This window comes from Dufourea novaeangliae, unplaced genomic scaffold (genome assembly GCF_001272555.1).
Source record: "Dufourea novaeangliae isolate 0120121106 unplaced genomic scaffold, ASM127255v1 scaffold8, whole genome shotgun sequence".
Taxonomy (NCBI): Eukaryota; Metazoa; Arthropoda; class Insecta; order Hymenoptera; family Halictidae; genus Dufourea; species Dufourea novaeangliae.
Window position 1 is genome coordinate 7147421 of NW_015373923.1, and position 20194 is coordinate 7167614.

Consider the following 20194-nt stretch of genomic DNA (forward strand, 5'->3'; position numbering starts at 1 on the left):
TATTTTAATTATATCTTGTAATATGTACAAAAGATTCATGGATCTACGAAAACGAAATATATTCAAAGATAAATTTGGTACATAGAACGTGATTGTTTAACCATACTTATAGTTGAATACTTAAACACGTTCTTACTAAAATATGTTTTGTTACTGAAATAAGATTTATACTTCATAAAAACTAATATTTTTTAAATAATTCACAATAACTTTAGTGAAGTATTTCAATTAATAGTAGCTAGGTTTTCTAATAAAGTGATTCAATAAAGACACATTCTGTTTCTCAAATTCATCTTTAATTTCCTGATGTATTCTTTCAGTGTGAGTACATTGCTGTGATTTTTATCGTTATTAGTAACTCCGAAATTCGTCCATTTGTGAGAACATCAACAAAAATAACAGACTAATTTGTAGTAAAAAAAGCAATGTAAAAAATCACAATTTTTGTTTCTTCTTCGTTTTTATACAAGAAACTGGCAACAAATTGCCACAATAAAAATAACAATCTAGTCTTTATTTGATGCTGATATGCTAAAAACGTAAAGCCACGGGATCTTGATGACGTGGCGATGCTTAGTTAAATAAATGTACAAAATATTCTTCCCTGCGCTAACATACATAGTTTTCGTTATAAATACAATTTATTATCTTCCTTTTCCATACTTATAATCGTGTTTTCTTCACGTTTCTCTGCGCAAAACAAAGTTCATAATAAACCGATGCAGTTGTATACGGCTCGAGCGATATTAATTGAATTACAATATTTAAATAGATATTTAAATATAGTGCGCGAATCTATGGTTACAATTTGTCAAGGTATGCGTTCAAGTCTGGGAGACCTTCTTTCAATCCCTTCCTCTTACGTGTATCCTGTGAGAACGAAAATAATTATGAATTAGTAACCATTACATAACAAATTCGCATAACATATTAAAAAGAAAAGGTATTTGTACGTTTCCCTATTCAGGCAAGCCAGGACAAACTACCGGAATACCAAAACAAAAAACAATTTCTCTTCCACGAGATTAAAAATGGTAATGCACTTAAGTTTACCTATTACCATCAGTTATGATCGTGGATATATTTACGTATAAAATTGTATTGAAATTAATATTTACCTGCACAACTTGGTAAGGTCTGGTGGAAGGTTCCATTGGGTCGCCGGGCAAGACCTGCCAATGGTCAAATACACACTGTGGGAAAGCTTGTCCTCCGGTATTGGAACGTAAATCGGCAGTAAAGCCAAAGGACTCGTTTACTGGAAGATATGCTTTAACTACAAACATGGGTGTGCCAGCAACCTGTTGCTCTTCAAATACGTGACCTCTTCTGCGATTGAGTACACCGTAGATACCACCAACGGCGACTTCTGGGCACTGTAAAAGATCATTTCAGTTAAGAAATACGTAAAAGGTAATCGATTCGCTGTATATATACAATACTTCGATCACAAATGGATCTTACTTGAATTTCACACAAGTAAACAGGCTCCATAAGACGAGGAGAGGCAGTGAGGAGACAAGCATAAAGGCAACGTCTTGTGGTAGGAATAATTTGGCCACCACCTCTGTGAATAGCGTCAGCGTGTAATGTTACATCGTGAATGTTGAAACGCACGCCTCTCAAGTTTTCTTCCGAAAGGACACCCTGTGATATAAAGAATCCTCTATTAGTATAATCTAAAACAAACAGACTGTAAGGATAATGTCTTCAAGTACTACACACTTCTTTCGTGGCCCATTGGAATCCAGCTACAACGGAATCCTTAATTTCATTAAGATACTGTACTCCTTTAGAGCAATCGATTAAGATGTTAGGTCCAGTTCCGTCAGGCCCGAAACACCAGATTTTTCTTGCTTCAGTTACATCGTAATCGTACTTCTCGCCCAAGTAACGGGCACGTCCTTTGAACTCGTCCCTTGGATTTACTTCGCCCTGTAATAATTATAAACAATAAATTTAAAAAAAAAAAGGAAATACTGCGTACGTTCATAAAGATCATGAAACTTACACTGTCGATATCTTCAGCAAGTCCATCAGGCATAGGACACGCCATCATGAACAGACGATTGTGTTTGTTGGGTGATTTTGAAAGACACATTTGATTCGATTGTTCCGAAATCGTTTCTCTGTAGGAGACCACGGGATCTGACTTTTTGATGGGTATGCAAGCATGATCTTCTTCCAAATCTTTCAAACAGATTTCTAGATGAAGTTCACCAGCACCAGCAATAATGTGCTCCCCAGATTCTTCGATGATACACTGCACCATAGGATCAGATTTTGCCAAACGCTTAAGACCTAAACACGAAAAGTACTTCATTATACGACGACAATACTCGTACAGTTCCAAAGTATAATTTCTATCATTATTTTCAGATTTTACATGAAATCACGGATTCTCATAACCCAATGCTCTATGTATAGTCTCATCCTTGTATTAATTAATCTCAATTATTTATATTTCATTGTATATATTTTTAAACGTACCTTCAACCAATTTGGGCAAATCGGCTGGATTTTTGGGTTCAACAGCAACTCGCACGACAGGCGAGACTGAGAACTTCATTACTTTCATGTTGTGTGCATCCTTGAATGTGGTAATAGTACCAGTTTTTACCAAAAATTGATCGACACCAACAAGACCACAAATATTACCTGTAATAAATAATAGACTCTTAGTAATTCGTGCACCGAAAGATAAACATTTCAACATTAGTGATTTTAAAAATCAGTTGGCCGTTCTATTGTCTTTCAAGAAATATCAGTACAGGTCTGTGAGAACAATCATCATTTAAAGTACTGAAAATTTTGGTGTCGTAAATCAAGATAATTCATAAAAATTTACCCACCAGAAGGCACATCTTCAATCGCTTCAACGTAACGACCCATCATCAGAATTGTACGTTGAATGGCTTTTTCGTACAAATCTTCTTTCTTGCCTGGTTGGAAGTTGGGACCCATGATACGTGCTTTCATACCAGTGCAAACTTTTCCAGAAAACACACGCCCGAAAGCGTAGAAACGACCTTTATCGGAAGTCGGCACCATTTTTGACACGTACATCATAAGTGGCCCGTTTGGATCACAATTCTGAAAAAAAAAATTATCTTACATGACACAATGTTTGTTGGTGCTACATAGAAATTTAATCTCAATGCAATGTGCTAATCAGATAAAAAATTTTAGTATCTTTCACTTATCTCAGTACAGGTCTGTGTATAAAATCATCATAAGAGGATAAGAACCAATAAATGATGGCATTAAAAAGTGATTAAATATATACCTTAATACCTAAAGCAGCATCGTCATCAAGTGGACCTTCGTATAACATTTCCATACGGTATTTTTGAGCAGTGACGGGGGATGGCAGGTGGATAGCAATCATCTGAAGTAAAGCTTCTCCAGCTGGTAACCACGTTCTCATAACAACCTAAAATTAAAATGGACACTACTATATATTCGATATACTAACAATTAAATATATATGTATTTAAGTTTCAAATATTATCTCAGTGTCTGTTCCTGTATCCGTCAAAAAGATTCAGAAGAGGTGTCAGAAATTATCGAACAATCATCATTTTTCCACTTCGGTGAAATCAGATTGGTTACTGAACCAACAATTCTTACCTTGAGAAGAGCTTTGCCGTCCTTGTCCTTGTCTTCCGGTTTCAGAACAATTTCTAATTTTTGCAGGAGAGTATCTGCTTCATCTTTTTTGTAATTCATAATGCAATCGAATACCTGTTAATTTTGAAACTGTATCAATATTGATGAACATAATACAGTATTTAATAAATACAGAAAAAAATGATTAATTACACACATACCTTGTAAATTGGATCTAAAACGTACATGCAGAAAGATCTTTTGTTATCTGGTTCCTTCTGTTTACTCCATTTCTTGGTTTTAGTGTTGAAGAATGATTCTCCCCACAATCTGTTCATGAGTTTTACAACATCGATTTTGAATTTCTCAGCGTACATTTCGGAGAATTGTTTCAATGTAAATGCCCAACCATGAAGACCAGAACCAAAACCAACGGATCCTTTGCTCGGGTCTACTCTAACTTCTCCCATGGGACCATCATCATCGGAGTATGTAGCAATAATTACGTTAACATTTTCAACAATACGTTGGAAAGTCTGATAAAGATCTTCGCTATCAAGTTGAAGTTCCAACAGGGCTCTGTCCATCTTGTTCATGAACAATACAGGCTTAATACGTTCAGCAATAGCTTGACGAAGTACAGTTTCCGTTTGTACACAAACACCTTAAGAAAACAGAAAAGTATTAAAATTTCAATAAAAGTATAAATGTAATAATAAAAATGTGTTGTAGCAATTGTGTCGTAGCATATTAGTAAAGGACATAAGGATAGAGGTCCACCAACAGCGTTTAAACACAGCTGTCTTTAATCTCCTTCCATTGGTGCACCGTCAACACTGTTCACGTACATCAGCCAGATAAACCAGCTGATGCACTACAGAGTAACACTGTTCGTGCTGGAAGGGTTCTCGTGGAAATCAAAGGGACCAACTATAAAATACATACCAGATACACAATCAACAACCACAAGAGCTCCATCAGTTACACGAAGAGCAGCTGTTACTTCACTAGAGAAATCTACGTGTCCAGGTGAATCAATCAAGTTGATCAAAAAACCCTTTTCCTCTTTGTCACGTTGATCAGGATTTGTGATAAAAACTAAATCTTTCTCGTCAAGCTCAAAGAACATAGAAATGGCCCTATAAAGATATGTAAACTGTTAGTTGTAAGAAGCTAAAAAAATCCTTAATTAACAGTAGTAACAGTAAGTTGAACTTACGTGGATTTAATGGTGATGCAACGTTCCTGCTCATCTTTACGGGTATCAGTGAATCTGGTCTCGCCAGCTTTGGCACCAGCAATAATACCAGCCTTGGACACAAGGGAGTCAGTCAAAGTTGACTTTCCGTGATCAACGTGCGCAATGACGGACATATTTCTGATGTTTTTCTTTTTGTCCATCATGGCACGTATCTCGTCCACCGTGAAGTTCACCTGGAACAAAAAGTATTTGGTTAATACACAAAATATATATATAATTATCCAAGAAGTACCATATAAATTGACTTTTACATACAATACTATCAAGATATGCATGAAGTCAAAAATGTAATGTTGTGAATACTTCAAAAGAAACGAAATTTCAATATTAAATACATAAACATTTCAGATTGCTCCAAATTATGGAATATTTTAACGAATAAATAATGTAAATTTGTTTAAAAAGGAGGTTTAATAATTATGATACTGACCATATTGAAATTAAAGCTTCGCAAATCTTGATATATATTACGGATACGTATACGTTAGAATTTACAACGAAAGAAAATATCTTCCCATGTGGATATTTTTCTCCGCGCAGCGTCCGTGTGTGCTTTTCGAGCTAAAATTCCTTAGCCTAGAGTTCTATCAGTTCCTCATGCTCTATATACATCGTGTGTACAATAAGAAACTGGTGAATGACTCCATAATGTTTCCAATAGACGAAACGTTGGCCAATAAAAAGCGCTTTTCACAAAGGCTCACGATATTCTGAGAGCATGCTGATTCGCATGAAAAGCTTTACAGAGCTCCACGACACGTTGCCTCCCAAACGAGAGGCGAAACATATTTCTGCTCAGAACATCGACAACTCTGAGCCATTCCTACGGAAAATTCTCAGGATTGTTCCCGTGGAATATCTGCAGAACCGTCAGAGACTTTTGCCCCGGCATATTCATCGCGAACTTCAAAATTCATCCTCGAAAAGAGTTGCGCAATCCCAAGTAATCCGCCAGTTTTCAATTTTCCCGAACCCTGGTGACACTCGTGCTTCAAAAAATATTCGTACCTCTGCATTCCGCACACCGTACAGATCAACGCGTTTATAATACTTTTCGATGATTGTACGTACCATTTTGGATGTTGTCCGATTTTCGTTGGCCTGGTCAGAAATATACGTGCACCAACAATGGCGGACTCCCTGGGAAAGAACACGAGTTTCGTGAAAGGGACGAATGTTTCGTGCACGGTAGAGGGCACCCCTTGTCACGCGTATTTCGTGTCGTGCACAGGACCAATTGGAATTTCGTGATCCCTTCTACGTGGCCAAATATGCGTGCGCACGTTGCATGCGACTTGGGGATTTAAATGCAATCCGTTAATCTTTGGGATGTGAGTCGTGGCAACTGTTGCGTCCGGTGCTGCCACCTAAATGGTTCAAATTAAAAAATTGCATAAAAAAATGTTGCGCTTCTACTTGTACTATTTCTTCTTTATTTTATAGATATTATTGGAAACATAAATACTACTATAACAAAATCGGTTAAATATACTAATTGTAGCTTGAGGGAACAGGAAGAGTGAGGGATGGAAGTGAAGATAAGATAGAAAAGTTACGAAAGAATCACTGGATAGTTACTGATACATTTATCGCTAAATATTAATTTTCCTGTTTCTGATAGTAAACAATGTACTCATACAAAATGTTACACTTATTTAGTAATTATAATTCTATATCTATTATACGCAGATACGTGTACAAAAAACATGTTATATAGTGGATAGAGTCATAAACAACTTCAACTATTATTTTTTGAATTCACTTTCGTGTAAGACACTTGCAATTAAAATTAATACATAGTGTGTCTTCTATTACTATTAAATTATAATGTAGTAATTTTCATTGGCTCTAGTAGAAATCATTTATGACTCAGCTTAATGCTTACATACATTTTACGAAAATAGTGATGGTTGTGCCTTTTCTCGTTAAACACTCAATTTTAAAGACACTAATGTTTGTGCAACGTACATATTACAGATTCCTATTATATACATACTACACTACGAAATGATTACACTTCTAATGAATAAACGTACGATTACTAAAAATTGGCGAAAAGAATTTTTTCAATGAGTCAATACCTTATTTCGTGAAATTAGAAGGAAAAACAGTAACAATTGCAACTTCTTTTTAATGTACGTGCACTCATGCATTGTAGCTTTACAATAGAAAAATAGAAAAACCATATTAATTATTTACATTGTTTAGAACAAATGGTGGATCGCTTATTGATAAAACATTCAACTAAGGTAGAGAATTCATTCCTGATACAGAATTTACATTAAAAAATGAAACACGATCCTACAACAATCGAAACGAAGAAAAAATAGACTTTGACGCTACACTCTTTGGTTTATTACTATAAGTGGTAGAGAGAGATCTCGCAAGTCAATTCTGTCTTTCTATTCGAATCGAGTAAAATTTCCAGTAAACAACGTAATTTTAGCGATTTCCTTTGCAACTGCGTTCATGAACGATTACACGATCAGGATTAAATGTTCTTCCGCAATGTTTGCACGGGACCAGTTGGTTCAAATGCGATTTCCAGCTAGCTTCCGCCATCGCCATCACGTCTATTACCGCATTCCCTGTTTCCGGATCACCTGTGCATAAATAACATTACTTAATATTTATAAAAACCACTTTAAAAAAGCAGAACACGCGTGCGTATAAAGTGAAGATATTATTTATTTCTCTCTTTTCATAAATTGCTTGGAAAATCACTGTTATCGTCGCACAATGTGGTATTTTATTTCGGTTGCAGATTCGTATTCAGCTCATGAAGATCTATAAGAGACGCGTAAGGTTGCAAAATTTTGTACGTAATATTGTACTTATATGTCTACAGAAAAGTTAATTTTTATAATTCTGGACTTCTTAAGATTTGATATAAACAAAAGAATATGTATATATATATATCAATTTTTTTAAAAATTAAATTTAGCTGGATTGGGAAAATACCACACTGCGTCGCGTTTTTAAATTAATAAAGTATTCTTTCAATAATTTTTTCTTTCTCAGTTTATGATTTCAGATTTCACCCCGCCTATATGTATAAGGATATGCATTAGGGATTATTTTAAGTACATTTGATAAAGCTCGGCTCTGTCGCTTCCGGTTCGGAGCGGTACCACCCCTCTTGTGATCGATATAATCACGCTGACCTTAAGTTCATTGGTTGACCGCGGCGGCCACGCGACCAATATTTCACTTCTACGCGACTTCTATAGGAAGCAGCAAACCCAGAAATGTAAACCAGAGTATTGCGTCGGCTGTGTTACGCCGAAAGTGTGCCGTATGAAAGTTATTCGAGGGGAATCGATCATCAAGGTTATTCAACTCTGACATTAATTAACCCGTTCCATTGGAACTGACTATCTCTATAAACAGTCACAGCAAAAAGGACCCTTTGAAAACAGATTATTCCTTAAATATGTACAGTAAACTATGCTTTCATCATTACACATAAACATATCCCAGGCATCTCGGCATCTAATCTACTCTTCAAGCTTTATAATATAAATAAGAAATTTCTTTTAAAAAAATGTGGACCGTCTTCGAAATGCGCTAAAAAGTAGAAAACAATTTCTATTTTTATTATTTATACAGAAATGCAACGACGGTTAAGAAACCTTATTTTCTCTTACTAAATAGCATACCCAGATAGCACATGACGCCCAACGACGCCTTAAAGACAGCTTAAAGGCGCCTTAGACCTAAAATAGCCGTAAAATGGGCGTCTTCAAGGCGTCATGTGCAATCTGGGTAGCTACATTGCAACCTTTTCGTACTATTTAATGTGGGGAGCAATACTAGTGTGCCAAAGGGTCAACGTAAGATAGTTTTCATTCTCAGTAATTAGACAATAGTCGTAAAGAAAAAATCAAAGGGAACTACATTGGACTGTTTGGAAGAACACGAATTGTGAATGAAAGCAATAGTTTATAATAAACAAAAAAAATCGGAAATGTTTTGTAAACAGGCCCAACGTGGGAACATCCTCAATCAAAGGGAACTACATTGGACTGTTTGGAAGAACACGAATTGTGAATGAAAGCAATAAGTTTATAATAAACAAAAAAAATCGGAAATGTTTTGTAAACAGGCCCAACGTGGGAACATCCTCTACAAGATGCAAAAGGTTTCATCTTGATTAATCCATTCGTTGCTGAGTAATAACTGGACATACATAAAAACAAAACATACATACACATCGAATTGTATACCTCTTCCTTTTCGAAGTCGATCAAAAAAAAGAAAGATTTTTTCACTCACGATTATAGATCACGTCAGGCCTCTGCGGCTCTTTCCTTCTCTGACCAGACGGCAGCTTGTCGTTCTCCGCGTGCCACTTCTTCAAGCATTGTGGCTCGTGAATCGTTATACTACTCGATCCAAAATCTCTGCCACATATGTAACAGGTAACCGTCCTCTTCTGCTGATCCTAAAACCAATCCGCCTTTCGCTATTCAACGTCCCACTCCCATTGACAACACCCAAACACATGCTTAACGGACAATTTTATTGCGTGACAAATGAATACTTTAGACAGCATGTAGACGATGTACAAATATACTTTCGTTTCCACGAGGATATTTATTTACACGAGGGCGGTTCGATCGAACAGGGACAGATCTCATCAGGCAAACTGGAGAATATAAGCGTTCTTTCGACGACGACTCACCCCCGTTGGGCTGGTCGAAAGTTCTTGCATGCTGACAGTCTCCAGCTTCGCCGGCACATGCGGTTCTTTCTTACGCAGATGGACTGGTTGTCTCACATTCTCGACTTGGGAACGCTTAACGCACTGGGGCTCGTGTATCCTGATGCTTTTCGTGCCGAAATTTCGGCCGCAGTTCTGGCAGGTGACGGTCGGCGGTCCTGCACGCGAGGCGTTCACCGATTTCTCCGTGGTCGAGCTCTCCGATTTCTCGATATCGGAATTCTATCGATTTCGAATTTAGTTGTGATCGCCGAAAAATTCATGGAAATTATTTATGGTAAGTTTCGTGGAAGTTTCGAGTCACCTTTGGCGATGCTTTGCAGCTTTTCTGGTGCACCAACAGGCGTTCCGGCAGGAACGTTCTTCCGCATTTCGGGCACGGCAGCAATTGCGCCTGGAAACGTAACAATCGATTTATTTTTCTATTTTTTTTTTTTTAATCATATTAATTCTAGATGCTTCGTCAATGAAATCGTCGCTCTAGTTCTTAATTGTTCTATCTCCAATTGTCTAAACTGAAAAACTGAGTTTACAGTTTACGAAGTTTAACATTACAGAAGCAGGAAAGTAGTAAAATAATCAAACACACTATCATCTACTGAATAGCTATTTATTGCAATATTTAACAAAATTCTATCTTATTATCAAGATAAATTTTTAATTGTTAGTATGGGAGATACAACCATTAAAACAAAAAAAACTTTCAAAGTTTCAAAATGTCTATTGTTTGGGCCAATGGGACGCACGTAGATTAACTAAATTTTGTTTGAAAAATGGAGTTAGAACAGTTAAAAACTCGGGCGACGGTATAATGCGCCTTGCATCAGATCGATCCTGGATGAAAGCATAGCTTGAGAAAAACTAAAAGCCCAAAGAGGTAAGTTCGACTTTAAAAGTCGAACTTAACGAGTCGCAATGCGGCTCTTAGTTTTTTAGATCAAACATACCAACGGTAAACGCGTATATGCGATAAATGTAGGGCAGCACCTTGAACACGATAGGGCTGGCGGATTATAGTGCGTGACGACGATCTCTCTGTGGAACTAGAAACCTCATAAGCTCCCCCCCACTTGTTATTCCTATTTGCATTCCTACGATGTATGCAGGCGCGTAAGGGCGAACATTAACGAGTCCCATTACCATTCACGGCGTAAAAAAGCTCACGGTCCCGTATATCACGATCAATTCTCGTGTCTCATTAAAATAAACTTTTGCTTGCTGGTCTTAAAATATAACTCTCTACTCATAATACAGAGCACCGGCAAAATCGTAAAGTTTTTTTTTAACGATCTGAAAACTTATCGTAGTTTTACTAACAGTAAGATATACTGTATTGGTTCTACCGAAGGAACTTATCGTTCTATGAAGAACTCTATTTATCCTAGCGTTTATAGATATGAATTCCATATATTCGAGTCCATTGTGCATTGTTCATAACCGAATGCACCCGTGACGCCCCTCAATTACATTACATCATCGCCAATAATGTACCAGATCCGTGTTGTCTCTGATGAACGTAATGGAATGACTCATTTCGTCGATCAAAACACATTTCGTTGATCGTACAGACAAATACGGAAGTGCTCAGACGAGTCAGACCACTCACGCCGATTAATTTGACTTTGATGAAGTATTCATGAAAAACGTGGTCTCCGATCGATCTATAGTTGCGATTTATAGGTTTAAGGAAACGTTTATAATACAATACCTGACTCTGTTCCCATGCGACCGCGTTCCATTCCGAATGATCGATCGCTACGTCGGGCCTTTGAGGCGTTGGACGCCTTTGGTTCACGGGCAAGGAGTTATTTTCTCGTTCCCATTTCTACGGGAACAACATTCATCAATCGCGATATTAAAACAGTGAGAAATAAAAGTAAGAAGCACCGTTATCTGGCGCTAAGTGGATATTCTTTTTGATTGACATAAAGAGAGAACGAGAAGAATCGGGGTTATCATTTATCGTAGAGGTCCTCGCTTGTGGAGACATGAATGCTTGTATAGGTAATTGTCGTGGAGGGAATTATAAGTCTAATTTAGAACTGTTCATAAAGTCTGAGCTTACAGTTTTAAAGGAGTAATTGTAGTTCCATACGTGGTAATGAATTTATCGTAAAAACAATCAAACACACACAAGATCTGATTAATGATCTTTCGTGGCTATTGCATGTATACATGGGTATGTAAACAATAGTCGAGGTCATATATCGAACCGAATGTACACAAACTGCGAGTCATGTGCAATTACATGGCACTGATCAACCTGTATAGTATTCAACTATAACGGTAGCCAGGAGGTGTCGGTTGCGTATCTACATATGTGAACGTTTCGAACAATATACGTGTCGCACATATGGTCGTATCGATTCCACAGGGACCCTTGACGTATTACATGCTTTCAGATAGGAGAATTCAATAGTATTCATGCATCACGACTGATACTATCCGACTTTATGAATAATACAGTTCAAGTTCAGCATAAAATTAGATCTCTCGCGCGTGAACAATTTATACTCGGTCCCGGTGGTTCTTTCATCTTTTGCACACCTGATTCGGAATATTGTACAACTTATTATTCGTTTAACCGAAAGATAAATTATCATAGAACAGCCTGACAGAAATAAATTGAACAGATATGATTTTTCAAATATTCCACATTCTTTGCAATCTTAGCACGAGTGCTTAGGTTTAGGTTCACCCATTAGGTTTATTAGAAGTATCGACCAAACCTGGGGCATGTTAATTAATCGTTCGACTTACTTGCATGCACCTGGGCTCGTGAATAGGAAAGCTGGCGGTGCCAAACTCGCGGCCGCAGATGTAACAAGTAATAGTCCTTGGCCCTTTCTTAACAGGCGCCGAGGATGGTCTACTCGGCGGGTTATCCGGCCCTCGAGGGCTGTACGATTTAACCTTTCCCTCCTGAACTATTTCCTCGACCCTGTTCTTATTCTTATCGCTACGAAAATTCAAGGCGACCGGCTTCTGAACCGACTTCGGGAACGTGGTCTTCGTCTTCGAGTTCGTCGGGCTGTCCTTCAGCTTTTGTTGCGTGCCCTTCGGATGACTATGAAAACGCTCCGGCTGATCCGGCTTACCGCAACTTTTGCACGGCTCTGGCGCGCCTCTGCTTGACGTGGACGTGAACACCTCCAGATCATTTTGTATCGTCGGCCTCGAAACTTTTTTCTTCAGTGTAGACAACGAAGGAACTTTATGGCCGGTCGTTCCGTTTCTAATCAAGGGGATACGATTACAGTCGAAGCATTCGCACGAGTTCTCGCCTATAAACTAAAAGTCGCGAGTTCAGGAGAATCGCTAGACTCCCTAAAGGTGTACGACCAAGAGAGCCTGAGCCTGTTTGAATTCCCCCTGAATTCTAAAACTAGACACGAACCTATTATTATTGTCATCCAGTTTTCTGTTGTCGATGGTGGTCTTCCTGGGGACATCCTGCCCGGTGATACGTGCCTGCTTCTGCATCCTCGGCGACTCCGCGGTGACGTCTAGCTGACCGATTCTCGCGTCAAGGATCTGTTCGAAGCTACGTCGTTTGTGACGCACCGAAGCGAAACCGTTGTTGTTGCCCCACGACGCCGTCCCCGTGCCGTTTGACGTTGGTCTCTGTTGTTGTTGCTGTTGCTCGCCACCGATAGTGACGTTTTCCCGACACCTTGACGACGACGCTCCCCCACTAATTGCTTTGGCGTGGCGGTACCGTGTCATGGAATCGCTGAACAGCTCTTTGCTCAACAACGACATGTCCAGTTTGTCGACCAGCTTTGGGTCCAGGACACTTGGTTTCTCGAGATTCGCAGTCTTCGGCCGTTCCGGGTCGTCATAAAGGGATTGGTCGCGTTTACATTTAGGCGGCCATGTGCCGGTGTCCGGGGTCTTCGATTTTCCCCGTTGTTGTCCTTTTTCTGAGGAACGTTCGTCTCGGTTTTATTCATTTTTCCAAGAGAATCGATGGATACGATCGATTTCAACCTGATTTCTTATTTGGAACGATTGAAATTGAAAATATACTAGATGTTCACGAGTTTGTAGATCATTAGGGGTTTCAGTTTACATTTTAAAGATTAATTTCTCTTCGATGCGATTTTAGTTACGACTATGATCTTACGCTCGATTGTATAGTTGTTCGAATAATGAGGTATGTACTTACTTTCCAGCATGCTCAGATCATCCTTGATCACCAAGAATGTCTTCTCCGGTAGGAACTCTGTCGGGCTCTTTTTCCATTTCATGATCGCCGCCGTGATTCCGAAAATACGTCACTTGGAATTTAAACGAAGTTTCCCGATATCACCAATCCACGAAGACGGTTCTCACGTTTCGAGTGGAATTTCACTTTGTAATTTCATAACAGATCTTAACCGAATTCTGGATCTATCATGTATAAAAAAAGAAATTATAAAACACGCAAGGCATTTGATTTTAGTTACACACGCTTAAACTTCATCGTTCGATCGACCGATTGTTATTAGGTGTCGTCGGTTTGACAAACGACATTTGTGGTTATCGCGATAAACAATCGGATTTTCGGTCAGCTCTCAAACTGTTTATCATCATGGGCAGCCCACTGAACATAGCTTCCCTTGAAACGTTCATCGCGTCATTTAAACTGTTCCATTAATCATTAATCCATTTAAGTGTGTCGAAAATTCAATTTCAATTCGATAGTCACATAATAATTTTTTAAATACAAACTACAACGCCGTTGCGTTATACACGTTCTTAAACGGCGTATGTAAATGAACGAGTGTCCCAATTACTATTTTTTAGTAATCACTGAATTAAACAGAAATGTATTCGTTCCTCAATCAATTCAAATGAAATACACTTCATAACAATGGCCAAAAATGCGCATCATTTTTTATCGGTCTTGTTGACATTAGCCCGAATAATGCTCGATTACTTCTGTTTAATTGATGAGCATCACTGTGTCAATTTGAATTGTGCGCGAGGTACGAAGGAAGAAACGCGATTTTAAGCGCGTACGGCCTTTGTCAGCGAAACACCCGGTGCACTGAGCTTCGGTTTACCTTGCCATTGGCTACATATAGCTTTTACCTTTCTCATTGTGGTCGACTGTGTGAAGAATACAGGTGGCCACGAAAATCGATCCAACGACTACTATTAAACAACTATATCGAGCCCCCGCTTGTGTACGGTCTCGTCATCACGCGGAAGCGTGTCACGTCGTTTGATATTTTGAATGAAGGGATCGTGTCACGTATCACTGCGGCAGACCTAGCCATTATTTGAAGAAAAATTATTTCAGAAAATGATTCACACAAACAAAAAATAATCCCGCTTCAGCGAAAGTGATGAGAGTAATATAAATGTTGATTGTTAAAATGAAAGAAAAAGCAAGAAATTATTCATGACTTAGCTCGACGGTTATTGGCACTTTTTGCCCGTTAATAAATTAACATTTCGTCACAGATTTTGTACGCTCCAGTCTTATGGAATTAATTAGTCAACTATGCAGGCGGCAAAGTGAAACGCCGAATGCTCCTTTTTGCATAATGTTTTCAGTTTTACGGCGTATCGTGTGGAAATATGTGGGTACGTTTCACATAGAAAGTAAATTGTTATGCATTTGCACATGTAATTGGGAAGGTTTATTCAAATACCTCCTTAAAAATATGTTTGTCCTGCTTGAAACCGTCGTTAGAAAAATTAAATAGATCGTACACCTAGAAATGTATTTACACAAATGTATATTGTACATAGTACCACGATATTATCGACGGTATCTATATCGCTTAAAGTGAAACCACAATTGAAAGATGTTGTTGTGAAATTGACACCTGAATCCACGTTTGTACGAATATTCCCATTCTCGGTTAACAATCTTGAATGCTATGTCTTCGTACGGTGGACCGGCGTGGAATCTCAGTATTGCAAAGTCCTTGTTGTCAGCACAGGGTGTCTGAAAATTGTAAAGATTCTTTTTAATAAGATATGTCGAATCTATTGTCAGAAATATTACAAAATTGATTGAAAAGATTATCTTACCAAAAAGTACTCGGGAGTGGTGTTCTTGTCTATGAGATCAGGATAAAATATATTAAATTTGTAACCTTGAACAATTTTTGGGGGTGGATTATCCATATCATAATGCGTCTGATTGTATTTGTTCCATTCGAAACCAGTATGTACTCGATTAAAGTATCTTGGCTTTCTAGGTCTATATTTATCGGACCATAAGTAAATCTGTGCTTCCAACGATGATTCAACACTGAATTGTGCTTCATCGGAGCCCATATTTTTCCGTGCTTCTCTGTGCATCGCTTGTTCCTCGGCAGTCATTACATTCTGAATTTTTCGTCCAGTACTTAGTACTTGTTTTCGCGCATATTCTAATCGCTGACTATCGTCTTCCTCTAAAGTAACCAATGTTCCCGGCTCAAGTTGTGAATACAGTATATATTTTGGAGAATATCCTCCTGATTCATATTCACAGAACGACTCTGATAAAAGATCATCGGCTGCATTAGTAACTTCTTGGTCATCACTGGAAATGTATAAAACACACCCATAAGTTGGCGCCTTATTCTTCAATAATTACACGTACATACGCATACTGAAATGAATACATACTCTGATTGACTTTCTTCACTCTTTTCTGTGACTGTATTGGTAGACGGTTCATCTTGCTTTCCTGACTCTTCACCAGGTACTTCGCTAGTCGATTGTAAATCCCCAGGTTCGTTCTCTGTTCTAGAAACTCCTTGTTCAGCGATTAAGACTTCCAATTTTTTGCGGAGATTTTCTTGATGTCGATCCCTCAACCGTGCTCTCGCCATATGTGCTGAGGAGAACAAATAATTGGTACAAACCTAGGCGTTAAATGATGCACCTTAAAATACGCGATAATAATAACTTCACAACTACCTTTTAGTTGTGATAAAAGACTTTCCCAATAGCCAATGTCTACACCTTCAGGTTTTCCTGTGATTTTCTCTTCAATTTGTAACTGTAAGGCTTCCAACTGTGTTGCTGTTTTTCCTTTGAAAATAGCGGTCACATCTTTAGCTACTGATTCGTGTATTCCTTCTCTTCTACCAACAGCTAAAAGTGGAAAATAAATTAGTATCATCCAAAAAGTACCTAACAATTTCGTTACCTATGTATTACATCAATGCTTACCAACTTCATACTCAGATCTTTCCAGTTTCCTCAACTTGTGTAACTCATCTTCAACAATTACTGTAATATCATTCCAGTAATCTAAGTTTTTACCACGTTCCAATTCTTTATAGACTTTGATATCTTCGATTAGATCTTCCAAATCTTTTACGTGTAACCCACGTAAATAAGTGTAGGGTTCGTGCATTTCTACAGCATCTACTTCTTCTTCGGCACTAATGTATTTCGCAAGAAGATCAATTGGTTTAGCACGACCATCCTGTATTCTGATACGAGATCTCAATCTAGCTTGTTCTAAATGAAACTGGTCTTCTTGTCTTGCCCACTGTTCTAATTGGGCAGCCTCTTTTCCTCTTTGTAGCATAGTCATTTCTTCTTCCCTCTGTTGTCTTTCTAATTCCCTTTCTTGCCTTCTCTTTTTAACTTTCTCCAACTCCCTCTTATTCTCTTCCTGTTTATGTCTATTTCTAATTTCTAATGCTTCTCTACTAACACCTAATAGACCTTCCTTTTCAAGTTTCTTAGACCACACAAATGTAGAAAGTAAATTTCCATCGCCAAAAGGATTATCTGTATTTGTGTAATGCAAATAATCATTATCCCAACCCATTCTTTCTTTACGCTTACGTTCCTTTGCCTCCTTTTTCTTTAAACGTCTTAATCTCTTTTCCTCGGGAGTCTCTGTAGCTTTCATCAATTCTTTCTGGCGTTTCCTCTCTTCAATTTGTTTCTGACGTTGTTTCTGAAGTTTTTCTAACAGTTTAGTAGAATCTGATGAAGAATCAGAAGAGGATGAGCTACTAGAGTCACTTGGATTTGAAGAGGATGAGGATGATGACGACGAGGACGACCTAAAATAATGAAAATACAAAAAAATTAAACGTTCCACGTATCACAACCTAAAAGACATTCAATGTCCCTTACCTCTTTTTGCTTTTACGTTTCGACGACTTTTTACGAGAATCTCGTAATTCAGAAGAATTTCTATGCTTAGATTTTTTATATTTTTCGCTAGAACTTTTCGAATGCTTTCGTCTTGATTTCGAGCTTCTAGATGTACTTTCATAATCGCTGTCATTATCCCTACGTGAAATTCTATCTTTGTGTCTATACTGATCTTTATTTTTCCTCCTGGATCTCTCGTGGTCTCCCCTATGAGAGTATTTCTCCATTTCTCTTGTAGACATGCTCATCGTGTTTCTTCATATAAAATATCCTACATACAGTCGTTTCATTATTTTGACACTTAACCTCACAAAAAACGATGCTTAAACTCAGCAACATTCGCCATCGTTGAATTTCAGATAAGTTCAGCTGATTCCGGTTTACTACGTTGTGAACTTCCGTTTATACACAATAAATTCCTACAATACACGAAAAGTTTATATTTAAATGTTTTTATAGGGGAATAATAAATATATAAAAATTATTTTATTATTCTGTGCTATGCTTGCAATTTGTTTGATTATTCTTCCGATATTCCGTAATAAATTAACTCACATATATAAACCGTCAACGAATCAGAAGTACATTCCCTCCACTCTTCTTTACACTACATCCGTTAAACTTTCAAATCGTGCTGCATACGAAGTCGGAGAAAGGTTTTCGAAAACTTACGGGCGATTTTTCGTCGCGTTCAGTGAATATACGATTGGTTTCCAAAGTCTCTAATCGTCAATCAGTGAAACAGGATGGCCCATAAGATCTACTATTCGGATAAATACTACGACGACAAATACGAGTACAGGTTCGTAGAAATAACGGTAGCGCGTGATGTTCGATTTAGGTTTCGATTTTGGTCAATTGTGCCATTTTCTATGGTCTTCGCAGACCTCTATGCATAATTAATTGAACGTATGCTTGTCCCAATATTGCCATCGCGTTTCCAATGAACTTCTTACGTTTGACAAAAATGTAATTATGACGAGGCTATTTTATTGGGTTAGACAATAGTTTCTTTGTTCCTTTTTCGGGTACGTTTTCCAAGAATAAATCGACGGTACGTGACGTCCAGAATACTGACAATAGCCACGCAACAAAGAATTGATGAAGAGGGAGGGGGTAATATTAAGTGATTTTAAGCAGCATAAAATTTAATGATATTGAATTATTTTATACGTTTTTTAGTTATGAGACATATTTCTTGAAATAGAATTATTACAAAATACTTATTAAAGCGAAATACAAATTTTCATTATTATTGTGCCGAATATAATTAGTTAATTAAATCATAATAACGTTTCCTATATTGTTACAGTATAAATTGTAGATTTTATTCATTTATGAGTAGTGCAACTCTATAAAATATAATGAAATAGAAATATTTGTCAAGAATTAAGAATATTTTTGTCCTATTTTCATCTTAAGACACCACAATTGACGAAGTGTTGTTTTTTCATTCGATTTGATTTTTTAAAATTGTCTATGAAAATAAGGATTGACGTGTATGTCTACAGTTCACTTATTATAAAAACATAGATGCATATACTATTGGTCAGGGTATGCAAGAATTACAGATGTAATTGTTTATTAATAAAAAATGTTTTCTTAGACATGTGGTTTTGCCAAAAGAGATGGTAAAATTTGTGCCCAGTACTCATCTGCTCTCTGAACAAGAATGGAGAGCTATTGGTGTCCAACAAAGTCAAGGATGGGTACATTATATGATTCATAAACCAGGTATGCTTGTATTCAAATTTAATTGCTGTAATTAGCTTCCTTATATCAAATCTAGTCTAATTGTACTGTTTATTCGTTTCAGAGCCACACATCTTGCTCTTTAAGAGAAAAATAACATCACCACCACCAGAAGATCAGATCCTTTGACATGATTGTACCAATTTGTAAATAATGCTTCAGATCATTGTTAATATTCATAGAAAAGCTCAACTATCATGGCAAACCATCTTACTGACTTTGAAAATCTGATTGGTATACCATTCCTGAAACAATTGCCACACATATTCCTGTTTGAAGTTTTGCTAAATTTTCAAAGATATAATAGCATGTTTTATTTTTTTCAATATTTTGTTACATTAACATGGCCTTCTGTCTTCATTGCCAATAAGTCATTCTCAAAAGCAAAGTTTTCTGTATATATGTCTATAATGTGCCTTAGTTCTTAGTTGCAGTTTACATAGTTCTTAATTTCGGAATTACCATAATAACTTGGTATTTCATTCAATGTAACTGAAGTGGAAACATTGAAACATTCTAGTTCATTCTTTTTCTGATAGTCAGAATTCTGAAACAGGAATAACAGTTCTGTCAAGAATTTATCGAGTCAGGAAAGACCTGATGATCTTGTGATTACAGTGCCTTGCACGGGAGTGCTAATCTTTATTTACTGTTAAGGTATACTATAACGCTACATTTAGGATAATCATTCCTTATGTTTAACAAGAATGATGTATTGAAAAACCTGTAAGACTTTAAGTTTT

The 20194-nt window shown here is 37.4% G+C and overlaps 4 protein-coding genes across 4 annotated transcripts; 1 reads left to right on the forward strand and 3 right to left on the reverse strand.

The window, feature by feature from the left end:
* Positions 1 to 277: 277 nt before the first annotated feature.
* Positions 278 to 6006, reverse strand: LOC107194995 (elongation factor 2). The gene is made up of 13 exons (XM_015584730.1): positions 5942 to 6006; positions 4829 to 5043; positions 4555 to 4748; positions 3831 to 4273; positions 3631 to 3744; positions 3287 to 3433; positions 2853 to 3093; positions 2491 to 2658; positions 2012 to 2301; positions 1726 to 1935; positions 1465 to 1647; positions 1119 to 1376; positions 278 to 870 (listed from the first exon to the last, which is right to left on the reverse strand). The coding sequence occupies exons 1-13, from the start codon at positions 5942 to 5944 to the stop codon at positions 802 to 804; spliced, it is 2535 nt and encodes an 844-aa protein (XP_015440216.1). The 5' UTR covers positions 5945 to 6006; the 3' UTR covers positions 278 to 801.
* Positions 6007 to 7312: 1306 nt separating this feature from the next.
* Positions 7313 to 13843, reverse strand: LOC107194862 (zinc finger protein 474-like). The gene is made up of 8 exons (XM_015584569.1): positions 13762 to 13843; positions 12991 to 13516; positions 12354 to 12828; positions 11302 to 11418; positions 9898 to 9987; positions 9555 to 9815; positions 9146 to 9314; positions 7313 to 7473 (listed from the first exon to the last, which is right to left on the reverse strand). The coding sequence occupies exons 1-8, from the start codon at positions 13841 to 13843 to the stop codon at positions 7313 to 7315; spliced, it is 1881 nt and encodes a 626-aa protein (XP_015440055.1).
* Positions 13844 to 15255: 1412 nt separating this feature from the next.
* On the reverse strand, positions 15256 to 18035 carry LOC107194775 (cactin). The gene is made up of 6 exons (XM_015584468.1): positions 17679 to 18035; positions 16755 to 17605; positions 16500 to 16676; positions 16206 to 16416; positions 15621 to 16119; positions 15256 to 15534 (listed from the first exon to the last, which is right to left on the reverse strand). Exons 1-6 carry the CDS (start codon positions 17945 to 17947, stop codon positions 15346 to 15348), a joined length of 2196 nt encoding a protein of 731 aa, XP_015439954.1. The 5' UTR covers positions 17948 to 18035; the 3' UTR covers positions 15256 to 15345.
* Positions 18036 to 18312: 277 nt separating this feature from the next.
* LOC107194841 (cyclin-dependent kinases regulatory subunit) lies at positions 18313 to 19821 on the forward strand. The gene is made up of 3 exons (XM_015584547.1): positions 18313 to 18501; positions 19306 to 19433; positions 19516 to 19821. The coding sequence occupies exons 1-3, from the start codon at positions 18446 to 18448 to the stop codon at positions 19578 to 19580; spliced, it is 249 nt and encodes an 82-aa protein (XP_015440033.1). The 5' UTR covers positions 18313 to 18445; the 3' UTR covers positions 19581 to 19821.
* Positions 19822 to 20194: the final 373 nt, after the last annotated feature.

Excerpts from the sequence above, each read along its gene's own strand:
- LOC107194995 (XM_015584730.1), bottom strand. Across the intron at positions 4,749-4,828 it reads TGCATCACCATTAAATCCAC|GGCCATTTCTATGTTCTTTG; the intron begins GTAAGTTCAACT and ends ATATCTTTATAG. Across the intron at positions 3,745-3,830 it reads TTTTAGATCCAATTTACAAG|GTATTCGATTGCATTATGAA; the intron begins GTATGTGTGTAA and ends CAAAATTAACAG.
- LOC107194862 (XM_015584569.1), bottom strand. The coding sequence starts at position 13,843 with ATGAAATGGAAAAAGAGCCCGACAGAGTTCCTACCGGAGAAGACATTC. Across the intron at positions 9,315-9,554 it reads TTTCGACCAGCCCAACGGGG|GATCAGCAGAAGAGGACGGT; the intron begins GTGAGTCGTCGT and ends GATTGGTTTTAG. Across the intron at positions 7,474-9,145 it reads GCCTGACGTGATCTATAATC|GTGATCCGGAAACAGGGAAT; the intron begins GTGAGTGAAAAA and ends ATTTATGCACAG.
- LOC107194775 (XM_015584468.1), bottom strand. The coding sequence starts at position 17,947 with ATGAGCATGTCTACAAGAGAAATGGAGAAATACTCTCATAGGGGAGAC. Across the intron at positions 17,606-17,678 it reads AAACGTAAAAGCAAAAAGAG|GTCGTCCTCGTCGTCATCAT; the intron begins GTAAGGGACATT and ends TCATTATTTTAG. Across the intron at positions 15,535-15,620 it reads CCACTCCCGAGTACTTTTTG|ACACCCTGTGCTGACAACAA; the intron begins GTAAGATAATCT and ends TACAATTTTCAG.
- LOC107194841 (XM_015584547.1), top strand. The coding sequence starts at position 18,446 with ATGGCCCATAAGATCTACTATTCGGATAAATACTACGACGACAAATAC. Across the intron at positions 18,502-19,305 it reads GACGACAAATACGAGTACAG|ACATGTGGTTTTGCCAAAAG; the intron begins GTTCGTAGAAAT and ends ATGTTTTCTTAG. Across the intron at positions 19,434-19,515 it reads TTATATGATTCATAAACCAG|AGCCACACATCTTGCTCTTT; the intron begins GTATGCTTGTAT and ends TATTCGTTTCAG.